Raw genomic sequence first — 22,496 nt, 5'->3', positions numbered from 1 at the left:
GCCAAGCGGCGCCCTCGGAGCAGGGCTGTCACCCTCCTGCCACTGTCCCTCGTGGTGCCATCCCAGGGGTGACACTGCAGCTCTGTGTCCCTCAGGAGCGGCCCCACCCGATGCCCCTGCCTCCCCTGGCCTGGCAGCACCCATGGGTGCTCTCCCAGCTGTGGGCAGCTGGCAGAGCCATTCTGCCCATCAGAGTGAGTCCCTGGCTGGGCTTCACACATCCCCTGACTCCTCAGTGCCCCTGTCTCTAGAAATGGCCTTTCCTAATGCACACTCATACAGTGGGAATGAAACCTCAGCAGGTCTCTGATGCACTCTCAGCTCTGCCCCTTTTGCAGCAGCTTGGATTTTTTTTTAATTGTTATTAATTTTTTTTTTCCAGAGGATGATGACAATTCCCTGGGGTTTGGTGTAACTTGGGTGTGAGGTTTGCTTCCCTGCAAATCACAGCAGTGATGTGATGTTACTGGAGGTGCTGAGCCCATCCCAGTTTGGGGCTGTGATATCCAATGATGGGTGTAGCAAACCGGCCTTATTTGTTGCAAGACCATATCGATTTTATGGATGTCAATGTTCATTAGGGTTTTGGTGCATCAGTTGAGCTGATTTGAGGTTTGGCAAGGAAAAATAACAAAGCAAGAAGAAATCCAGTGCCACGGCGAGGGACAATGTGATTTTAGCTTTCCTTCATAAAAAAATAGGGCTTTGGAGGTTCTGGTCTGTTCAGGGACATCCTCAAAGCTTTTGGATGCCAGTGTCAGGGTGACGAGTCAGGAGGCAGTGATGGAAAATGGGGGAAATTCATACAGAATCAGGTCGGAAGAGAAGAGAGACCCCGCGGGGGTCAGAGCTGGGTGCCAGAGCTGCGAGGGACAGATTTGGGGTGTCCTGGTCCCTGGGGTGCCCCCGGCAGAGCGGGGGTGCTGGAGGCCCCGCGGCAGCAGCAGCCCCTCCCTGCTGCAGCCTGCTCCTCGCTGTGGAAAAGGCCGATTTTCTCCCCAAAACGGCTCCCACGTGGGACACGCAACGTTTGCTCCCTCTCCCTGGCAAAAGCGAAACCCTATCCCTGTCCTCAGTGCTCCGCTTGGGTTTCTCAGGGCTGTTCCTGGCACTCGGCTCCTTCGCCTTCCACATTTCCATCGCCTCTCTCCATCTTTGTTCCACTCCTTCCCTCCCGGCGCCCTCCCCACGGCCCCGCTGCCCCGGCCGCTCCCCTAAATGGGCCACGGGGCGGATTGTGGGCACGGCTCATCTGCACCGCCCTGCTCCTCCTGCTCCTCCTCCTCCTCCTCCTCCTCCTCCTCCTCCCGCCCGCAGCCGGAGCGCCGGGAGAGCCGCGGGGCTGCCGTGAGTAGGGGGCTCTGGTGGCTCTGCTGTCCCTGTGCTGGGAGGCTGGGTGGCTCTGCGGCCGGCTCCGCTGGCTGCTTCTCCTCGGATTGTTTATTTTCTTCCACCCCTGCCCTTCCCGTGTCCTTCGGCGGCCGCAGGAGCCGCAGCCCGTCCGCGGCGTGGCCCGGGCTGGCTCCCTGCGGGTGACACGGTGGTGCCGGGGCTGGCTCCCTGCGGGTGACACGGTGGTGCCGGGGCTGGCTCCCTGCGGGTGACACGGTGGTGCCGGGGCTGGCTCCCTGCGGGTGACACCGGCGTGGCCCGGGCTGGCTCCCTGCGGGTGACACGGTGTGGCCTCTGCTCGGCAGGGCGATGCCGCTGGAGGACGGGGACCCGCTGAGCCCGGGGGCACGGCAGGTCCGCGGAGAGACCAGCGGTGTCCCCCGGCTCCCGGCGATGGGGGAGCCCTCGCTCCGGGGCACGACAGCGCCTGGTGGCAGCAGGACAGACGCGGTGGCCGAGGGCTGGGAGCCGGGGCCAGCGCTGGGTGATGGGGATGTGACCCCCGGGGCAGCCCCACGGCGAGCACGGCGGCCCGAGGAAGCCCTGATGACCGAGCTTTCGGAGCTGGTGCAGAAGGTGGTGAAGAGCAGCAGCTGGTGGGAGCGGCACGGCGTGGACATCAGCATCCTTGCCTGCAGCTTCCTCCTGCTCCCAGCAGGTAACCTGGCTCAGCCCCCCCAAACCACGGCCGGGGGGTCCCCAGGGCTCCCACTGCCTCCTCATGTCTGCTTTGTGCTGGGAGCCTGTTGGCACCTACTGAGGTTGTAACAAAGCCACAGCAACTCCTTCAGCCCGTGACTTGGTGCACTCTGACCCCACAGCAGGTGACAGTGACACCCAGGCTACAGCCTGGGCTGAGGGGACAGTGATCTCTGGGGTACAGCCTGGCCTGAGGGCACAGTGGTACCCGGGGTGCAGCCTGGCCTGAGGGGATGGTGCCCACGCAGATGTACACAGGGCAGGACAGTGGGTGATGTGTCCCACCATGGGACAGGGTGGTTTTGGTGGCAGTGGCCCTGGCTGTCGTGGGTGCAAGGGAAAGCAGTTGAGTGTGGGTCTCTGGTGGCACGGCTGGAAAGCTGGGACCTTGTCTTGCTGTTGAACTCCTGGGGACGCTGAGATCCTGGCAGAGTAAGGGCACCAGTGGAATCCCACATCCCAGAGCTGGGGGGGGGGGATCAGGCACCTGCAGCACTCTTTGCCATCGAGGCTGGAAGTGGCCAAATCTTCAGCACAAGGGTGAGTGTGGCTGATCCAGTCACGAGGATGATGAGGAGGCAAACTCTGGCTTGCATGGTTTAATACCTGTAACTACGGCTGAAGAACAGGTTTAGGGCCGTGGCTGGCGTGTTTGGGTGTAGCAACACCTCCAGCCTGGCTCGGAGGGCTGCAGGACATGAGCATGGCCCAGCTCCTGCCCGGCTGGTTTCTCCACAGGGTTCCTGTGCCTGCGGTCAGCCCAGGCCATCCCTTTCCTGGCGGGTGTCCTCACCCTTGGCGTGGTGCATCACACCCTGACCGTCAAGGGCAGCCACCTGGCCAGCCACAATGCCTTGACTGAGTCCAAGTCCTGGAGCAAAGTGTGGGCTATCTTCTTCATTGAGGTGAGTGGGGCAGCCCCCAAAAACACCCCATCAGCACCCTGTGGTGGTGGGAAGTGTTTGGAATGGTGGGAAAGGTTTCTAGTGCTTAACTCTTAAAAGTCCATTCCAGACTGGTTTGGGGTCTGTGGGGTGTAGAGCATCTCCTCATGGTGTTTCATTATGAAACACCAGAGCATCTCCCCAGGTTCCTCCCACACAAGCCCAAGTCAGGCAGTGCCCAACCCTGGCAACTTCTCTCTCTCCTCTCCCAGCTCTGCTCAGCTTTCACAGTCGAGCAGGCCACCTACAATCATGTGAAGATCCACCACGGCTACACCAACGTCATTGGCCTGGGGGACTCCAGCACGTGGAAACTTCCTTTCCTGAACCGCTACGTCTACATGTTCATCGCTCCTCTGGCAGTGCCCATCCTAACCCCGCTGGTTGCACTTGGTACGTGTCCCACGTGCCTTGGGACAGGGTGCTGGATGTGGGAAGCTCGTGACTGCCCAGGTCTCACCCCACCCAAGGGTCCTGCTTTGTTTGGAGGCATCACATTAACTACACCAGTTCCTGGTGGGACACTGCAGGAAGGGCAGGAGATGCTGCACTTGCTCTGGGGACCACATCTTCTGCATCTACTGAGAAAACACTTCACCTTTTCCTGGGCTGGATGTTGAAATCCCTGGTAAAAGACATCATGAGCCTGCAGCACCCCAATTCCATTCTCCTTTAACTCAGATCTGTGGCCATAATGGGGTTCAGTCTCACACTCAGGTTGATCAGAGCATCACACGAGGTGTTTGATGGCTGTGTATGGGGTGGAGGTTTGGGGCAATGCAGGGGCAAGACACAGGGCAGGAAAGGTGGTGGCTCCAGGGAAATAATGGTGCCAGAAAGCAATCAGGGAGAAGAGCCCAGAAAGCAATAAGAGGCTGGGGAAGCAAAGCTCTCCAGGCTGCATGACCCAGCTCTGGGCAGTGCCAAATGCGCAGCCAATGACTTGGCAAAGTGTGAGAAACGAAGGTGCGTCCAAATCCCCTGAGTGATGCTGCACAGCTGGATCTGCTGCTCTGGGGAGTCTCCCAGCAGTTTTATAGGGTTTGGGCCAACCTGGAGGATGGGAAAAGTGAGTTCATGGGCTGGGCTGGGCTGTGGGGCTATTGGCACAGCCTGACTGCTGGAGCAGCAGTGGTGATGGGGAAACATCAACGCCTCTCCCATGCGCTGCCTCCTCTTCCTTTATTGTGCAGATTTATTGAGGAATGTGGAGTGGAAGGCAGCTCTCCGGACCCTCTGCTGCATGTTTCTGGGGTTTTACTGCCATTACTGGCTCCTGCTCCACGTCTCGGGCTTCCAGTCGCCGTGGTCTGCCCTGCTCTGCATGCTGGTCACCCGCTCCCTCCTGGCCCATCCCTACATCCATGTCAACATCTTCCAGGTAGAGACCTGAAGCTTCAAGGTATCCCAGCAGTGCTGGAGACAGGCAAACCACCACCCAGTGCCCTGATGCTGCTGGCTGGAGCTTGTGTCACGTTAAGGCGTGTGGGTTCAGTTGTCACCTCCCTTGTGCTGATGTTGTCACCAGGAGAATCAGGCTGGTGGTGCTGGGTGGGAAGTGGTGGCCCTTGGAAAGTGTCAGGGCAGATGAGTGCAAAGGGTGTGAGGATGACGGGTGTGAGGATGATGTCCTCTGCAGTGGCTGGGAGGGCTGATGTGTTTCAGGTGGTGTTACAGGCCCTGGGGTGGGGAGAGCCTGCTGGCTCTAAGTGTGGATGTGCTGGGAGAGCAGAGCCCGGGAGCTCCCTGGTGGCTCCATGGACAAACACAAGATGGGGTGACTTCAGGGACAAACCCAGCTCTTGGGCTGACAGAGAGACCCCAAAATGCGGCTCCTTGTGCCCACACACAGGCAGAGCTGCCATTGGCTCTGCTGGGGTGGCACTGGGGAGGTGCCACAGGGTGCCCACCCTGCCTGTCCCACAGCACATCGGCCTCCCCATGTTCGCCGCCGACCGCAAACCCCGGCGCATCCACCTCATGAGCCGGGGCGTCCTCAACCTGCCCCGCAACCCCCTCCTGGACTGGTCCTTCGGCCACTCGCTCATCAGCTGCCACGTGGAGCATCACCTCTTCCCCAGCCTCTCTGACAACATGTGCCTGAAGGTGAGGTGACCCACAGGGTGGCTGGGAGGTGACACGGGGATGAGAAATCTTCCCACCTCCACTGCCAGACCTGTCTGTGCTGCTCCTTCTCATGTTGGAAACTGCTTTGCAACAGTCCCTAACCCATCTCCTGCCATCCCAGTCCTATTCTCCTGGGTTTCTGCTCCCTGCTCCTTCTCCTGGCCCCAATTCCAGCCTGCAGCAGCCTTCCAGCAGTGCAGGATCCTCCCAGTGATTCCATTGGGAAAGTATCCCCAGCATTGCACAGTGCAGTTTTTGGTTCAGGCAACATCCAGGCAAATCTCTTATCGCTCTGCTCATGCCCTTACTTGCTGCTCTGGGGTGTGGGGTGTGTTCAAAACGTGGGCTCTGAGCACTGCCCCGGCTGGAGGGGATCCCAAGGCAGGTCCATACAGGGTCCTTCAGCACAGGATCAATGCTGTGCCCCTGTGTTCAGTGTCCTTTGCTTGAGCTCAGGGGGCTGGCAGGACCCACCTCCCCCAGAGAGGTGTCACAGGGAAGGACGTAACTAAACCTGTGGCAGCCTCCCAGTCCCATCAAGGAGCTGGCTGTGTGGGCCAATAATGATGGGTGTGAACGATGAGCATTCGTGGCTGCCTCTCATTAGAAACCTCATTAGGGCATCTCTCCTAATTTGGAGCCCTCCAAAGGCGTTTTGCCAGGGTGAATTCCCTGTGATGCTGCAACTGGAAACCACCTTCCTCTTAATATTCCCAGCAAAGATACTACAGCTGGTGCTGCCTGCTCCAGCCCAGCTGTGGGCACGTGGGATGGCTTTTCTGGGCACGTTTCAGGCACCTTGTGCAAACACAGGGCACCCTGCACAGCAGTGACATCTCCTTTGCCCTTGCAGATCAAACCCATCGTCTCCCAGTACCTGAAGCAGAAGAAGCTGCCCTACAACGAGGACACGTACAGCTCCAGGCTCTGGCTCTTCCTGCAGAGATACGAGGAGCTGATGGTCCATGCTCCCCCCATAACGGAGCTGGTGGGCATCCAGTGAGGGCCCTGGGGGCTGTTTCCTGCAGGGACATTCAGAAGGATGGTTCCAGCAGGACCAACACCTCCATGAAGTCACCATGTAGGAAACATCCCTCCCTGAAGTTTTTGCTTTTGGCTAGAAAATGGTGCACAGAGCCACTGCAGGGGGAGAGCCTGGTGGGGCAGCACCAGGGACAGCATTCCCCACAGTTGTTCCCAGTTTATCCACTCTGCTCTCACACCTGGGGAGAGGAACCCACCCCATCCGTGGGGAATGTGGCACCAGTCCAGGACATCCAGAATTGAGAAGCACCAGGATCTGCAGGATGGAGCTGCAGCTGTTTGGTTGGGGTCTCAGGGAAGGGGTGGATGTGGGGAGGGGGCTGTGACACTGCTGCTTGTGCTTTGCCTGACTTTGGGCTAAATCGGCCCCTTCTAGGAACAAAGATTTGTTTCAAAGATTTGTTTCAAAGATAAGTTCAGCCTTAACATTTTGGGCTGGATTTCCTTTATCATTGGGGTTTTTTGCTGGAGGGAGTCTGACTGGTGTCCTGTGCTGCCCAGGGCAGGAGTGGGGCAGAGACCCTCACCCCATGGGGGTGCCAGTGTTGGGGTGCCAGAGGTGGCCCCAGCCTGGGCATTGCTGTGGCAAGGATTTATCAAGGGAATCAGAGGCAGGCAGGCAGGGCCTGGGAGGCTTTCCCTGCCTGGGGAGGGTGAGCTCTGCCCCCTGTGCTGCTGCCAGGGCTGGGGTGCTCCCGTGGGCATCTCTGGGGAGCTGTGTCTGCCTTTACCAGGTGCTCTGCAGCACCGACGGCAAAGCCCAGCCCAGGGGAGCTGGCACAGCAAAGGCAGATGGCCAAACTGGGAGCAGGGGCTCTGCTCTCAGCCTGGGGTTGTGCTCTTTGGTTTGAGTGTTCTCCCATCCGGGCTGCACCCCTGCAGTGCCACGTTGGGGATTTATGAGGCTTCACAGGCAAATGTGCCCCAAGGCTCAAGGATGCTGTGCCCTGGCCCTGGCCCGTGGCAGAGGGCAGTCCATGGTGTTTTACTCAGCTTCTCCTCCAGCACGTCCAGGAGCCTCCTGAGAAGCACAGGAGAAGGGTCCCTCTGGTGTGAGGGGCCCTGCATCCATCCAGTGTAACCCTTTGGCATCAGAAATGTTGAGTTATTGATTTATGCTGGGCTGGGGTCCAGTGCTGCTGATGCACTGATCTGGTGTCATTGCCACCTCTCTGCAGGCCCATGTGGGTCATCGATCTGGGCGTTGTGAAACACCCAGAGGGCAAATCCCACAAATCCCACCCTCTGGGCAGGGCTTGGGCTGGGGCTGGAGCTGGGGGAGCAGCTGGAGGAGCATGGCCAGAGCAAATGGCCTGAATGCTCTGGGGGGTCTGACACCCTTCCCCAGTTCATCTCTCAATTGAGCATCAGAGATAAGTTAAGATAAATGTGACAAATTATTGACATTCCCAGCTCCAGCCAGGGGGTGAGGGAGCATTAGAGGTGCTTTTGGTTCAGGCAGGGTAATCTTAACCCCACATGTTCCTCTGTGTGGGCACAAAATGCTCTTTTGCCCGCTCTGCTGCAAGAGATCAAGCCCCAAAATGTTCCCAGGCATTGGTCAGAGCAACAGCTCCTCCCCAGCTGCATTTTGTGGATGTTGTTTAAAGCAATGCCAGCTGAAGGAAAGTGTTTGCAGGTCCCTCAGCCAGCAGGAGACAGCCTGTGGTTTGGGAAATAGATGGATTATTCCCTGCCAGAACTGGTGCATACAGAAGTTAAAGGGGAAAGGGAGAATTCTGGAAAAAAAGGAGGATTCTGACTCCTGGGTTTGGAACCCTCCAAATTTAAACCTGCTGCTTTTGTGGATGACCCCTGTGGTGATATTTGGAGCCTTCAGCCTTGCTCCTCTGGGCAGGTCTCAGTGGTTGCTGTGCTGACCTGAGGATGAGGGTTTGGAGCTGCTGCAATTCCTGGTCCTGGCCACAGCCCTCCTGAAGGAGCGGGTGCAGAAGGAGGCACAGAGCCAGCTGCTGTTTCCAGCGTGCCTTTGCAGAAAGCCATCAGCTCACTTCCACAACCAGGAGAGAAAGTGTGTGAGTTTTATGATCCATATTACAACCAGCTCCTGGCTGTAAACTCCTCATGGTCTTAATTGCATTTTAAAAGCCCCGTCAAGCACTTGCCTGCGTGCTCTGGCATCTGGCCAACTTTTCAATGTCTGCTGGGGCCGCTGAGATGATTTTTCTGTCTGGTGTGTTGTGCAGTGGCTGAACAAGATGGGATGTAGTGATCCTGCATGGAGGTGAGAGCACCAGCATCTGAAATGCGCTCTGATGGGGATGAAGGAGGAAATAAAGCAGCGACCGTAGGGACGCTGGGGCAGGAGTTCTGCCAGCATCATTTATCCACTCTCTCTGGCGTTAATGTTTTACTCTTTACTGAAGGGCGCTGGGGTTTTCTCCTGGCAAGAGCAAGGTCACTGTGCAGCGCATGGTTAAAATCAGTCTGAGGTTCGCTTTCCCCGGCAGATCTCGGCAGCTGGTCGCTGTCTGGGCGGCAAAGGGAGGCAGGCAATCAGCAGCATCAGTGATGATGATGATGATGCTGCTGCGGGAGCGCGCCGGGTACCGCGGACGTCTCACCATAGAGAGTGGCGGTGCGAGCGGCCGCCAGGCGGCCCTTCCTTCCCCGCCTCTCTATGGTAACACCGCGCTTCCGGTCCGCCGCCGTGGGAATGGCGCGCTGCCATTGGCTGGCGGGGCGGGGGCGGGGCCGGGCGGTGACGGGAGGAGGGGCTATGCTAAGCAAGGCGCTGTGTCGCCTCACGATTGGTCAGTGAGGATGAGGGGCGGGGCCTGGCCGGTGAGGGGCGGGGCCCGGTAGCGGCAGCGGAACGCGGCCCGGGGAACGCGTGCCCTGGGGGAGCGGGCCCGGAGCGGGGCAGCCGGGGCTGAGGGAACCGCGGGGCTGAGGGAACTGCGGGAACCGCGCCCCGCAGGCCCTGCTCCACCCCTGGGGCTGAGGGAGCCGCGGGAACCGCGCCCCACAGGGCTCTGCTCCACTCCTGGGGCTGAGGGAACCGTGCGGCCCCCGGGACCCGGTGCGCGGGCTCGGGCTCTCGGTTCTGGGCTCTGCAGCCGTTCACACCCGCCCGCCCCCAAGCGCCAAGGCCGCTGTCGCTGAGCTCCCGGTGCGGTGCAGAACTCGGCCATGACCGGCGCGGGGGGCCGAGCCCCGCTGGGTGGGTGCCGGGCTCCGGGGAGGGGCCGTGCCGGCCCTGGCCGGTGCCGGCTCCGGTGCCTTCACGCCCTGCCTGTCGTTCTCCCCCGCAGGTCTGCGGCGGTGGCTGTGCTCGGCTGCCCCGGCGCCCCGGGTCTGCGTGGTGGGCAGCGGCCCCGCCGGCTTCTACACGGCTCAGCACATCCTCAAGGTACCGCCATGGGATCTGCCCGCGGGGGAGGCCTCTGCCCTGCCTGCCTCTCAGCGCTGCTGGGCTGGGTTTGTGGGCTCCTGGCCCTGCTCCAGCCAGGTCGGTGTTGTTGGGAGGCAGCTTGGGGCTGCCCAGACCCCACAAAGTCCTTCTGGGCCTATTTGGTTGGGGTCGGTGCCACTGCTTTCATCCCTGCCCTGCCCCTGGGTCGTCCATTCAGGACTTTGGTTGCTGTGAGTTCATCCCAAGTGACTTTTCTAGAATCAAATAATCAGCAGGAATCTGCCTCGCTCAAAGCTGTTGTCACCCAGCAGGAATGACATTAACTGTGTGTTTGAAGTGGCTGTGTGGGACCTGCTCTCCTCCCCCAGCAGAATTAAGACACATGGGTGATGCTTTACCTTATGTCTGCAGATTCCAGTGCTCTGGGCAGTCAGGTCTGTTGGGAAATGAGACCTGAACACAGAACTGGGCTACTGGCACCCTCCCGAGATACAGCAGCTTAACCCCATCATTAAACCATGCTGTGCTGTCTCTGGAACGTGTTGGAAAATAGCTGTTACTAAGCCTCAGGGACGAATTTCAGGGCTGCTTAATCTCGGGAAGAGGCTGACTCAAAATACAAGATAACAAAAGCCTTGCAGCCAAGGGTCTGTCTAAGGCTCTGACCCTGAGGTGACTCAGCCCAGGCCATGTCAGGGCATGGGCATCTCTGCTGGGGACTGGGAGATGTCTGGCAGGTCCCCAGCCCCCAGGGTGCTGTACTGGCTGCTTCCCAGCTGGCCTGAGGCTCTCTGATCAGCCCCCCAGGTACTGGAGACCCACCAGGGTAGTGTGGAAAAGGAGCTCAGGACTGGGCAGGGAGATGGAGCCCCACAAGATGGACTTGATGGTGGCTGGGGTCACTCTGTGCTACATCTTGTGGTCTGAGCTGGCAGTAACAGGTGCAGCATCATGGAAGGGTCTGGAACAGGCTGTGTCTGGCTTGCTGCAGCCCATCCTCCTGCCCTGTATTCCCCCAGCTGCAGATGAGTGTTGCTAGGCTGCTGAGACCTTTCTGTCCTCATCCTGGCTGTGACTTTCTCCTCCTGCAGCACCATGGTGGGGCCCTGGTGGACATCTATGAGAAGCTGCCCGTTCCCTTTGGGCTCGTGCGTTTTGGAGTGGCCCCAGACCACCCTGAGGTCAAGGTTGGTGCTGGCTCCCTGCCCTTGCTGTGTGGTTGAGTGTGGGGACAGTGGTGGGTGCAGCTGAGGTGGTCACTGTCCTTCCTGGTGCCCCAGGCTCTCTGTGACATGGAGCTGTCAGGCCAGAGAGGTCCAGGTCTCCTCCTTGTCCATGCTGAGGCCACAGACGGGTGACATGGGACACTTGCCATAAGGGCTCAGGACAGTGGGCCACAACCAGGGGCTTGTGATAGGAAGTGCTGCTCCTGGTGCTGGTCAGCCTGGCTCAGAGCAGGGCCAAGGAGCACAGATGGGTTTCTGTGTCCCTGGGCTGCTCATTGCTGCTGCTGTTTGCCCCTCAAGCAGTACCCATTCTGGGAACACAGAGATCTCATGGGGGCTGTGGAGTTGAGCTGTAGGGGCTCCCCTGGGCAAGGAAAAGATAAAGCAAGGATTTCCCAGCCATTTTCCTTTGCCTGGCAGTGAGTGGTACCCAGGAGTATCTGCTGTGTCGGAGATGGTTGGAAGGGTAGGACACAGAAGATCCAGACATGGAGATCCAGACACAGCAATATCTTGCAGTGATTTCCTCTAATCCCTGGAGACCCAAAGACCAAAATGCCTGGATCCCTGTGTGTGAGAGGGGAGGAATGGACATGCTGCAGACACTGCCCCAGCTGTTGTGGTGGTGTCTGTCCTGTCCCCAGGCTGAGTCCATCTGGGGCTGCAGGGCTGGGAGGGGTGGTTTTGCTGTGTAGCCCTGATCACTCAGAAGAAAAAGGCCTGGATGCCATTGTGCCCTGCATCCTCTCTCGAGGAAGGGGCTTTCAGGAAGGGTTGAGATGAGATGCCAGCAGAGGGGACCAGGTGGGCTGCAAACCTCACTTTTGGGAAGGAGTTTTCCCCTGCAGTGGGGTTTATTCTGAGGGGCTGAATGTTCTGGGAAGGTCCTGTGCTCCCTAGGTGGGTACAAAATATGGATTTTCCTTTCACAAAGGGTGGTGGAGAGAGTGCCAAGTCGCAGCTGTGCTTATCTCCCCGTGAGTTATCTCTGGCTGCTGGTAGATAAGAGTCTCAGAATACCTTGATTGGGATGAGGCGGTGAAGATCTCAAGGCTGCAGGGGGCAGGCCCAGGGATGTGCTGTGATCAGCAGCCTTGGCCTGGCTGCAGCTGTGGCTCTGTGCTCTCTGCAGAACGTCACCAACACCTTCACGCAGACGGCGCGCTCGGGGCGCTGCGGCTTCTACGGGAACGTCGCCGTGGGCAGGGACGTGACGGTGCCGGAGCTGCAGCAGGCGTACCACGCCGTGGTGCTGGTGGGTACCCGAGCCTTGGTGCCCCACGAGTCCTGGGGAAGGTCTGCAGGGTTATTCTCCACTGGCATAGTGTTTGGGCGAGGTGTTTCTGGGTGCCTTGTTACCATGGGCAGCTCTTCCCAGCCTTGGGACGGCGCAGGTGCTCGCAGGCTCATCCAAAGCCCTTACAGGGGGTGTGTGCTGGAGCATGGCATCAAGTGCAGGTCTCTGAAACTTCTCCCTGTGCTGGCCACTGCTTATTTTAGCCTGCCATGGATTTGTCCTTGCTGATCAGTCCTCAGCTTGTCATGCTCTGCCTTGGACCAAGGACATTGAATTTGGCTCTGGAGCCCAGGACGATGAGGTGGATGAAGCCCCTGTGCTTAGGCTGTGTTTAGCCCTTCCACTGAGTAGCTCAGCCTTTGGGAGGGGATATCACAGCTGTGCAGTGACCCTGGAAGCAGCTGGGAGGGGAGATTTGTGTTTTGGTGTCAAATCCTGCACATAGTGACATCTCTGACTGTGCCTGCTGCCTCCTCAGAGTTATGGTGCTGAAGACAATCGGGTCCTGGGGATCCCAGGGGAGAACCTCCCTGGTGTTTACTCAGCCCGAGCCTTTGTGGGCTGGTACAACGGGCTGCCTGAGAACCAGGATGTGAGTATGGCCCTGTGCTTCCCTGCCCTTCCTCCCATCCTTCTTTCCATCCCAATACAGGCATTCAGCTCCAGATTAAGTCCTGAAAGGCCTGTAATTGGAAAAGATTAGCAGAAGCCATGTTAAATCCTTCTTAGATGGTAGAAATGTGAACAATTTGCACATCAGTGAGAGTGGATTAGCTGGCTGTGCACGTTGGCAGCACATTTTGGCAGAGCCAGATGGGAACCTGTAGGGGTGATGCTCTGCTTCCTGAGGAGCCTTTTTGGCCAAAACAGCTCCTGCTCCCAGGAGGGCAGGAAAGGAGGGAATGGGGATCATCTGGGGTGCCTGGAGCAGCTGTGTTGCTGTGTCTGCTTGGGGAGGGGGCTGGTGTGGAGTTTCCCAAGTTGCATCACCTCTTTTTGGGGCAGAGCAGGGTGGAAGGGAGTTTGGGTGGTAGGAGCGGATCTAAAGGGCTGGACATTGTGGAGGCCATGTGGATTCATCACAGCTGGGTCTCTCCCCACAGCTAAAGCCTGACCTGAGCTGTGAGACAGCACTGATCCTGGGTCATGGCAACGTGGCACTGGACATTGCCCGCATCCTGCTGTCCCCACTGCAGCTCCTCAGGGTGAGTGATGGCAGCTCTGCCCCATGAGGGCAGCCCATGCCCTAGATTCCCTCCCTGCTGGGTGGCTGCTGGCTCCCACCCATCTCAGGTAAAACCTCAAACTCCTCTGTCTTTGGGATGTTTCCCCGGGAAGGCTGCTGCCTCTCGGGTGCACCCATGGATTCACAGTCTGTAGGGAGTGATCCAAGGCTGTGGCCATGACTTGGGTGATGCTGCAGAGGCCTCTGGATTGCTCTGCTGGCATCCAAAGCATTGGAAATTGAGCATCATCTCTATGAGAAGCAAAAGAGGAGCCACTTTCTCTCTTCTGCCACCAAAGCAGAAACTTCTGTTGAGGTTTATCTTTTTCTGCTGGAGCTGAGGGCAGCAGCCTGGTTTCAGCTGGTGGCACTGGGCAGACTGGTGGACCTCATCCCTACAGACAGCTGGGAGCTGGTGTGCACCAGCTGCTCCATACAGCTGCTGCCCCAGATGTTGGCAGCAAAGGCTTTCCCTCTGGGAGAAATGCCACAAGGTTTGTTACACCTGTGCAGCAGCTTCCTGTATTAATATCTAAATTAAATTATAAAAGCCCCTAAACTTGGAGACACTGCCAGCCAGTGACTTAAGCCAGCTGGGAGCAGTGCTGCAAAAGACGTGGCACTGGTATGAGTGCCAGGGTGGGCAGGTAGTTCCTGACAGGAATATTGGTCTGGAATGGTTTATCCTGGTGACCTTGTGTCTCTCCCGTCGTGTTTTCTCTGGAAAAGATCTTGCAGTCTAGAAACAGAGCACAGGATTTCTGTGAGGTGCCAGTGCCAGGCTGAGGCTTGTGCTTGTGCTGGAGCTGCCTGGGGCAGGCAGGTGCTGATTTGAGCTGTGGTTTGCAGCAGGTTTCATCCAGAGCCTGGGAATTTCCCCAACAGCATCTGCAGGCACCTCAGGATGGAGCTGAGTGAAGGCTTTGCTCTGTTAGCCCCAAGGTGAACCTGCTGGGTGGATCCCCCGAGGCAGTCACGGGCTGCTGGCTCGTTACCTCTGGTGCATTATGGCCTCGGAAAGAACATTCAGTGATGAGGGACCAGCTGTGCAAATAGCTCTGTGCAAAGGGAGATGACTTCTTTCCCGTCCTCGCCCGGGCTCTCTGCATGCACAGCCAGCTTTTCTGCTGATTTTTCACCTTCAGAGGCTGTGCCTTCTCCCCAGCTCCCTCCAGATCTGCCCTCATCCCACTCTGCTGTCTCTGTTTTGCAGAAGACAGACATCACTGACAGCTCCCTGGCAGCTCTTGCCTGCAGCAAGGTGAAGCGTGTCTGGCTGGTTGGGAGGAGGGGACCTCTCCAAGTTGCTTTCACCATCAAGGTGAGGCTGGAGGTGCTGCTGTTTCCCAGAGCTGAGCCCCAAACTGCCTGTCCCTGGTGGGGAGAGGTGGTTTGGGGGTGAGTGTGGATCCCAGGCATCCTCCTTCCTGCACCCATTTCCTGACTCCTGGGGGTTTGGGGCTGTCCTCTCTCTGCTGGAGGTTACATTTTCCTGCCCACAATTGCCAGGAGCTGCGGGAGATGATAAACCTGCCTGGTGCCAGAGCTGTCCTGGACCCTGCTGACTTCACAGGCCTCGAAAGTGCTGTCAAAGGTGAGGGAAGTGTGCCATGCTTCTCCAGACAGGGACTCACCTTGGCAGGTGAGCAACCAGGAGTGATCTGCAGGTACCCAGAGTGTACATCAGAAAAAGTCTTGTCCTGTACTTAATGCCTGGCTCATGAAGGCTGTTACCATGGTGTGTCATGTCCTCAGAGTGCCAGGAGGCACCAAGACAAGGGAACATTGTGTATCTCTGTTTGTGCAGCCACTTAGTGCTTACACTCTGAGTGATGAGGGCAGGAGGCTCAGGAGGGCTGAGGGAACCTTGCAGGGGAGATCCCAAGGCCGTTGATTTAAGAGCTTCCTGCAGACCTGAAAAGAAAACACTGAGTTCAAGGGTGTCCAGAGACCTGCTCTTCTCCACAGGCTGCTGCCTCCAAGCACCAGCAAGACAGGAAATTGCAGACTTTGATTTGTGTGTCCCACTGGCCTCAAGCCTCTGGAGGTGCTCTGGTCACTTTGACTTGCATTTTGTCATCTCAAAGGTGTCAGGCTCCCACCAACATGACCGACTCACATAGTGACACTGCCCTGCCATGGCCTTGGCCCAGTGCTGTGTCTCAAGGGGTTTTTGCTGATTCCTGTTGTGAAGATTTCTCTCTTTTCCTAGATGCTTCCAGGCCCAGGAAGCGACTGACTGAGCTGATGATCAAAGCAGCCCTAGAGAAGCCAGTGGAGATGCAGGCAGGGGCAGCAGGGGCAGCAGCCCCCCGGGAGTGGGGGCTGAAGTTCCAGCGCAGCCCCCAGGAAGTGCTGCCCAGTGCTGATGGGAGCAGGGCGAGGGGCGTCCGCATGGCCCTGACCCGCCTCGAGGTACCGGGGGGCTGGGGTGGAGCAGGACACATCCATCCCTTGGGAATCTCCCCAAAGACACCTCTGTGTTCCCTGGCTGTCAGGAGTGGCCTCTGGCAGGCTCTTAGGGAATCTGGTACCTAAAGAGCTGGTACCACGAAGAGTTTTTCCAAAGGGAGCTCTTTCCCTGATGCTGCTGCAGAATGGCCTTTTACAAATACCCAGGGGTCAAAGATGCCAAAGGGGACTGGAGAGGGCTGTTGCTCTGCAGTGGTGACTGTGGTGGTCAGCAGCCTTTTCCTCCCTCTCTCAGGGCTCGGGTGACTCTGCCAAAGCCATTCCCACTGGAGATGTGGAGGAGCTGGAGTGTGGGCTGGTGCTGAGCAGCATCGGCTACCGGAGCCTGCCGCTGGACCCGGCCGTGCCCTTCGACAGCCAGCGCGGGGTCATCCCCAACAGCTCGGGCAGAGTCGAGGGTGTCCCAGGTCTGGATCCACAGGGATTTGCATGGGTCCTGCTGAGCACAGCTGCTGGGCTGGGGGCTTTGGTGTGGGAAGTTCATTCACCAAGGGTATGGGTATTGCACACCTTGGAGAGTGGGAACTGAGGGCATGAGGTGCCTCTGTCAGGGGTTAAGAGCTGGCCAGTCTCCATCTCTTTAGGGTTGTCTGGTTTAGCACAGGGGTTTTACTGCATCCTGTTACTAAAGTGACACAGCCCATGCAGCTGCTTTGTGCTGATCTGTAGGTACACAAACTCCTGCCACAGCACTGTGTAAGAGTCTGTTCACATCACCTAGGTGGGGAAGAGGGCAGGGACTTGCAGCCGGAAGAGTCCAAGGCCACATGCTGACCTGAGCCTGGCTGCTCCATGTGCCCCTGCAGGTCTGTACTGCAGCGGGTGGGTGAAGAGAGGACCCACAGGCGTGATCATCACCACCATGAACGACAGCTTTGACACTGCCCAGTCTCTGCTGGAGGATCTCCAGGGGGGTGTGCTGGATATATCCCCTTCCAGAGAAGGCTTTGGGCTTGTGGAGAGCATCCTGCACAGCCGAGGTCAGTGTGAGGGTCGGTAGCAGCCAGCAGGAGGGATCAACGCAGCCAAACTCCTCCTGGATCTGTGAGGGAGCAGAGTCCGAACTATGGGAATGGATTATTCTGCTGTTTTGATGTTCCAAAGCCCAGGGAGAACAAGGCTTGAATTCTCTCAAATATCTGTGTCATTGCTGAGGTTAATGACCACTTTCTGGGAAGGGCCAATAAAAGCAGCACAGACCTTGGGTAAAATGTCAGTGTCAGCTGCCGAGACAGTGAGCTATTGCTCTTGAGTGGTTTTCCTAGTAATCCTTCCAAGCAAGTTAGGGGAAAGATTAAAATGCCCAGGAGAGTAATTTGCTGTAGCTGTGTTTAAAGACATTCAATTAAAGTGTGTGTGTGTGTTTTGCCTCTTAAACTGTCTGAGGTTTAACAGTGAACTGGAAGCATTTTGTCCCCCGAGGTGGTTTGTGCTCGCTGTTGTTACGGCTCACAAAGGTCTGACTGATCCGAGCCGACTGGAACCTGCCACCCCTCTCCTTGTGGCATTAGGAATTATTTCTCCTTTGCGAGGCTGAGCTCTGACACCGTGTCGGAAAAGGGCAGCTCTGCTGCCGCATCAGGGCCCTGCCAATGGGGAGGTGAGGCTGAACTTGTTCTTACTTGGTTAAGTTCTCTCTCCTGTCTCTCACCATCACCTCAGGGGTCCGTCCCGTTTCCTTCTCGGACTGGGAGAAGATTGATGCTGCTGAAGTGGCGAGAGGCAAAGCTGCTGGCAAACCCCGGGAGAAGATCGTGGATCCTGCGGAGATGCTGCGGATCATCGGTCACTGAGGCAGCCCTGGTGGGGCCCTGGCACTGCCGCAGTGGGACCGTCCTGGGGCAACACCAGTGGGTCATGAGCAGAGCCAGGAGCACAGGGCTTCTGTCTGGGGCTGGTGGTGGCTCTGGAGGGGTGTGTGACACTGGGGCCTCTCTGGTAATAATGAACTCTGGGTTCCCAAAGTCTCAAGACCTGAGGCTGTTGGCTGGCCCCACATCCCTGCAGCCAGGTACCATTCCCGGGGGTGATTCTTGTCTGTCTTTGAAACATTAATGAATCATGCAGTGCAGGTGAAGGGAGGCGTGTGTGCACCTGGGGAACTCCTGACCAGCCACTCTACCACAGCAGGTCGCATGGAGAAGTTTCCCTGTGTCTTGCTGCCTCCCCTCTAAGCCACAAGCCAAATGGGTTTGTTGCCTTGTCATTCATGCCAGAGCAGGCATCTTTTAATAATGATGTTTTTTAAAAATAAACCCTTACAGGGAAGCCAAAATGGACCTACAACTTGAGTCTGGGCTCTTTGTCTGCCACTGCCTTGACCTCGGAGCTGCAGGTCCTGCAATGTCCCAAGGCAAGGCAGCTCTGGGTGCTCTCCACTTGTGAGCTCTACACAAGTAGAAAAGGGCATTAATTTGCTTTCTACTTCCCACAGTTAATTTGCCTTCTGCTGCCCACAGTCTGTCTTACGGGGTAGATTGGGATAACAAGCATGTAATTGCCTTGTTCAGGATCATGAGGGATCCTGTGTCCATTGGTACCTGCCAGTGCTGACTGGTGCAAGCAGTGCCTTGAGCTCTTTCTCTCCTTTCACTGGTGGGGTGGTTTTTTTTGTCTGTGTGTTTTGAAGCCTATTATATGCTTCTCTTAGCCCAGATTGCCTACGGTGACGGTGTCAGGTTTTAAGCCAGATTACAAGCCGTGAGCTGTAATCTCCTTTTATCCCTGGCGCAGGGGCAGCGTCAGCGGGGCCCCTTCCCTGGCTGTCCCCAGCCCCCCCGTGCTCCCTGCCAGAGCACTGCAGGATTGCAGCCCCTCCTCCCTGGCCTGTGGAAACGGTGACAGTAGCAGTGGCTCTGTGATGGAGGCAGAGGAGAGATCAAGCTAGGGCAACCTCCACCTCAGCCCAGCCCTCTCACGGCAGAGGACTTGCCCACAGGGCACTGTTCTCTCACCTCATCTCTGACTCAACTCAAGGAAGGGAGATCTCTGACTTCTCCCTATTTTTCCCTTTTTCTCTCCCATACTTTTCTATTTAAATCTCATTTGAAAGCTCATTAAGAAACTCAGGAAATGTGATAATGGGAACTCGTACTCAAACGAGCAATAAAGCTTTTGTGGAACAGCTGTTTGTGTGATGTGGCTCTCCTTACGTCTCGTGGCTGATGCAGTCCTAATGCTGAACTCTGGAGCAGGAGATTACATCAGTGCTGGGTTCCGAGGTGAATCAGAGCTTTGGGAAGGGGGAGGGAGGCGAGGGGGCTGCACCTACCACGGGGAGCAGCAGTTCGGCTTGGCAGCCCAGCCAGGAATGTGACAGCCAAGGGCTTGTTGTGGCTGCATCAAATCTGAAGGTTTTGGGAAGAGAGGAGATGGATCCTCCCCAGGATTTTCTTCCACATCGCCTTGAATGTTGATGCCAGGGTGCTTTTGTAGCGGTGGAAAAGGCCACTGTGCTCATGCTGAGCTTGGCACGTGGCTGTTCCCAAACTGAGGATGCTTCAGGGTAGTTTTTGGGCTGTGATAACAGATTAACAGGAGCGTCTGTCCTTGCTGAGCTCAGTGACTTTGCTCAACCCTGAACTTGGCCAAGGCCCTGGGGTTAATGCTGGTCTGTGGGAAAATCATGGGATGATGAAGGTCAGTGAAGGGCAGGGACAGGGGACTGAGCCTCATGGGCAGAGGGAGGATGGCTACAATCATGTAAATTTTTATTCAACGCTTCCAGCTCCCTTTCCTCTTCTGCCTACGAGCCCAAGCCCCAGCCCTGTGTCCAGGGTTCTTCTGCCTCCCCATCGCTGTCGCCGCCCTCCATCCTCCTCAGGGCTCGGGGATGCATCCCGCTCAGGAAGGTCCCTGTCCCTGTCCCCGCCCGGGAAGGTCCCTGTCCCTGTCCCCGCCGCCGCGTCGTTAGGTGGCGCTGGGAGCCCGCACCGGGGAGCGTGGGGCCGGGCGGGGATGGGGTGACCTGGCACCCCCGGGCCGGGGCTCCGGGCAGCCTGGGGCAGCCCTGCAGGCTCCCGCTCGCATCCGGGCTCTGCTTTCAGGCAGGAGTAACCTTGTGTTTGCCCCTGGTGTGTTCCCAGCGCGGAGGGGCAGCAGGGCAGCCTGGCCGGGCAGCCATCCCCTCGCCCCCTGCTCTCCTGAGCTGCCACACAGCAGCTCCAAAGCCATTTTCTGATGCAGGTGAGGAGCTGGAAAGGCGATGCTGTGAGTGACACCCGTCTGCTGTTGGAAAGAGGCCTGAAACAGTGAAAGCCGTCGCTGCCAGCTCTGCATGTGGATTGCCCTGCTTGGATGAATTATGGCTCAGCTTAGCTTTAATGAGGCTGCACAAAGCTGCTGGAGGTCAGCATGTGGTGAGCGATGGCCTGGAGAGTGGCTGGACACGGCTCCCTGCTCCCACTTCCCTCCCTGTCTCCCGTGTGCTTCTCTGCAAGGCAGCCAGGCTGGCTGTGGGGCCGAGCTTGTCACACTGTGGGGTGGTGACATGGTTCCATTTGGGTCTTTGCAACTTCCTCTTGTAGCTTTGCACTGCCTTGCCTCAGTTTCCCTGTCTGAAGATGTCCGGGCAAGCTCTTCAGGCTTGTGGGCTGCCTGTGGGCTCCTGCCTTGGAGCAGCAGGTCTGGCACATCCCAGAAGTCCTGTTGATGCTTCACTTTCCAACCATTCCCAGAAGACAAGAGCAGATCTCTCACTGGCTTGGCTAGTTGACTGCCTGCTGAAGTTGGCCTCTTCCAGTGAGTATTTAGAGCCCACAAAGCAGGAGGTTTCCTGCGCTCTCGAATAAGGGAAAAACCAGCTGGAGTTGGATCTCTGGCCTGGCACTGAGGAGCTGTGTTGCTGTTTAAAAGCCAGCTCACGCGACCAGAAGAATGGTTGAAAAGGCTTTTCCCCAGCGTGGCTAATTCTCGATTTTCCAGCCCCATCCCCGTGGCGCAGGGGCGGCGGCCGGGCCTGTGCCGGCCCCTCTCCACAGGAGTCACCGAACTGCGGCACCCGGAGCCCGGCGGGCCCAGAGCCGGCCCCTCTCCACAGGAATCACCGAACTGCGGCACCCGGAGCCCGGCGGGCCCAGAGCCGGCCCCTCTCCACAGGAGTCACCGAACTGCGGCACCCGGAGCCCGGCGGGCCCAGAGCCGGCCCCTCTCCACAGGAATCACCGAACTGCGGCACCCGGAGCCCGGCGGGCCCAGAGCCGGCCCCTCTCCACAGGAATCACCGAACTGCGGCACCCGGAGCCCGGTGTGCCCGTCTGCACCGGGGCCTGGCCGGGAACAGATGGCTCCGGAGAGTGCTGACCTCAGCGCCTTGGCTGAGCACAGCTCCGGGCCTGCCTTAACCCACCCTCACTCTTTGCTCTCCCGGGCACATCCCTCATGCGCTCTTCCCGTCCAGATCCATCCCCAGCCCTGGGCAGGGATGGAGAACACGTTGGCTCTGGGGTCACTGGAGTGGGACACCAGCCCCACTGTGCCCAGGAAGCCACTTCACTCAAGGCACAGCATCATCCCTCCTCCCAGAGGCCCCCAAGCACGTCCTTGACTCCAGACCCACCACAGGCTCATGGTTTTCCTGCCCAGTCTTACAGATCCAGCCTTGCCAAAGTCTTTGCTTGTGGTTGAAGGGCTGTGCAGGGTCAGGTAGTGGTGCTGCAAGTCCAGATGTTTTCCCTCTGCTTGGGATGAATGACTTTGGAAATTGGGACTGCATGAGCCCATTTCTCAAGGTCAAGAGAGGAGCAGAGGTGTAGGAGATGCAAACTCCAAGCAGCTGTTTCCAGGAGTTATTTAGGGATACGACAGCAGCAGATAAAGTTGTTGGTGGGTGATGGCTGAAAGAAGTGATTTCCTTCCTTCCTGGGAAATTTCCATTTCCAGCAGCTTTGTCTGCCTCATTCCCAACCTCTGGGGCAGCCCTGCAGGCACATGCCACCGCAGGGGGAGGGATTAACCCTGCAGGGATAAAACCATCCTTGTTTATTTTTGCTCCCTTAATTACTGTGAGGGTAGGACATGGTGGCAGCAGAGCTGTGCCAGGTTGGAGCTGCACCAGACCCATGCCAGGCATGCACCATGCACAGCACCATCCCCGTGCCTTCTGTCCCACCCTTCTCCTTGCTCCACTCTCTGCCTCGATTGCTTTTATGGCTGCTGGGATCCAAGATATCAGCCAGCTCTGTGTGACTATTTAAGCACTGGAGCCCTGAATTCTCTGTGGGATGGAGCAGACAGGGGAGGTGGGAATGGAGGGGTGGCCCTGTCAGCTCAAGGTGGCACAGTGTGGAGAAAGGTGATCTACACCTGTGTTTACATCTGAAGTGAGACCCAACAGGAGAGGGGACAGGAATAGGAGTACCTGGGCTCAGACCTTCTTAAGTTTTGGCCAGAGTTCTTGGGAAGGAGAGGTTGGCAGCCAACAGGAAGGACTGAGATGGATGCAGGGTGGGGATGAGTGCAGGGCAGGGAATGGAGGTAGGTCCATGGCCAAATCCCATGTGCCACAAGTGTCACCTGCAAGACTCAGCTCTGGCAGAGGGACCTGTGGGCTCTGATGTCAGATGCCATTAGCAGGCTGCAGATGCTTGTGGGGACAGCCCAAGAGAGCTGTGTCACCCAGATGCCCCTCTATATTTGCAGGGGCAGCTCTGGCTTTGTGCTGGCCATGCACAAAGGTCCTCTCCTTCCCCAAGTA

The 22,496-nt window shown here is 57.7% G+C and overlaps 2 protein-coding genes across 2 annotated transcripts; both read left to right on the top strand.

The window, feature by feature from the left end:
* The first annotated feature begins 1,331 nt into the window (after positions 1–1,331).
* FADS6 (fatty acid desaturase 6) lies at positions 1,332–6,496 on the top strand. Its single transcript, XM_058817430.1, has 7 exons — positions 1,332–1,347; positions 1,698–2,050; positions 2,830–2,996; positions 3,248–3,428; positions 4,229–4,416; positions 4,962–5,141; positions 6,016–6,496. The coding sequence occupies exons 2-7, from the start codon at positions 1,702–1,704 to the stop codon at positions 6,163–6,165; spliced, it is 1,215 nt and encodes a 404-aa protein (XP_058673413.1). The 5' UTR covers positions 1,332–1,347; positions 1,698–1,701; the 3' UTR covers positions 6,166–6,496.
* A 2,679-nt stretch (positions 6,497–9,175) lies between these two features.
* FDXR (ferredoxin reductase) lies at positions 9,176–18,881 on the top strand. Its single transcript, XM_058817218.1, has 12 exons — positions 9,176–9,390; positions 9,482–9,579; positions 10,674–10,769; positions 11,941–12,063; positions 12,584–12,697; positions 13,209–13,310; positions 14,544–14,651; positions 14,840–14,924; positions 15,543–15,745; positions 16,038–16,209; positions 16,609–16,782; positions 17,465–18,881. Exons 1-12 carry the CDS (start codon positions 9,360–9,362, stop codon positions 17,593–17,595), a joined length of 1,437 nt encoding a protein of 478 aa, XP_058673201.1. The 5' UTR covers positions 9,176–9,359; the 3' UTR covers positions 17,596–18,881.
* Positions 18,882–22,496: the final 3,615 nt, after the last annotated feature.

The sequence above is a fragment of the Ammospiza caudacuta genome, chromosome 19, assembly GCF_027887145.1.
Source record: "Ammospiza caudacuta isolate bAmmCau1 chromosome 19, bAmmCau1.pri, whole genome shotgun sequence".
NCBI classification, from domain to species: domain Eukaryota; kingdom Metazoa; phylum Chordata; class Aves; order Passeriformes; family Passerellidae; genus Ammospiza; species Ammospiza caudacuta.
The sequence above is the reverse complement of the archived record's forward strand: the minus strand, read 5'-3'. Positions and strand labels throughout refer to the sequence as shown.

What these genes read in the sequence shown, in the direction of transcription:
- FDXR (XM_058817218.1), top strand. Translation starts at nt 9,360, where the DNA reads ATGACCGGCGCGGGGGGCCGAGCCCCGCTGG. An exon ending in TGGCCCTGACCCGCCTCGAG is followed by an intron (nt 15,746 to 16,037) that starts GTACCGGGGGGC and finishes TCCCTCTCTCAG; the next exon opens with GGCTCGGGTGACTCTGCCAA. An exon ending in GAGCATCCTGCACAGCCGAG is followed by an intron (nt 16,783 to 17,464) that starts GTCAGTGTGAGG and finishes CCATCACCTCAG; the next exon opens with GGGTCCGTCCCGTTTCCTTC.
- FADS6 (XM_058817430.1), top strand. Translation starts at nt 1,702, where the DNA reads ATGCCGCTGGAGGACGGGGACCCGCTGAGCCCGGGGGCACGGCAGGTC. An exon ending in GGGCTATCTTCTTCATTGAG is followed by an intron (nt 2,997 to 3,247) that starts GTGAGTGGGGCA and finishes CTCCTCTCCCAG; the next exon opens with CTCTGCTCAGCTTTCACAGT. An exon ending in AACCCCGCTGGTTGCACTTG is followed by an intron (nt 3,429 to 4,228) that starts GTACGTGTCCCA and finishes TTTATTGTGCAG; the next exon opens with ATTTATTGAGGAATGTGGAG.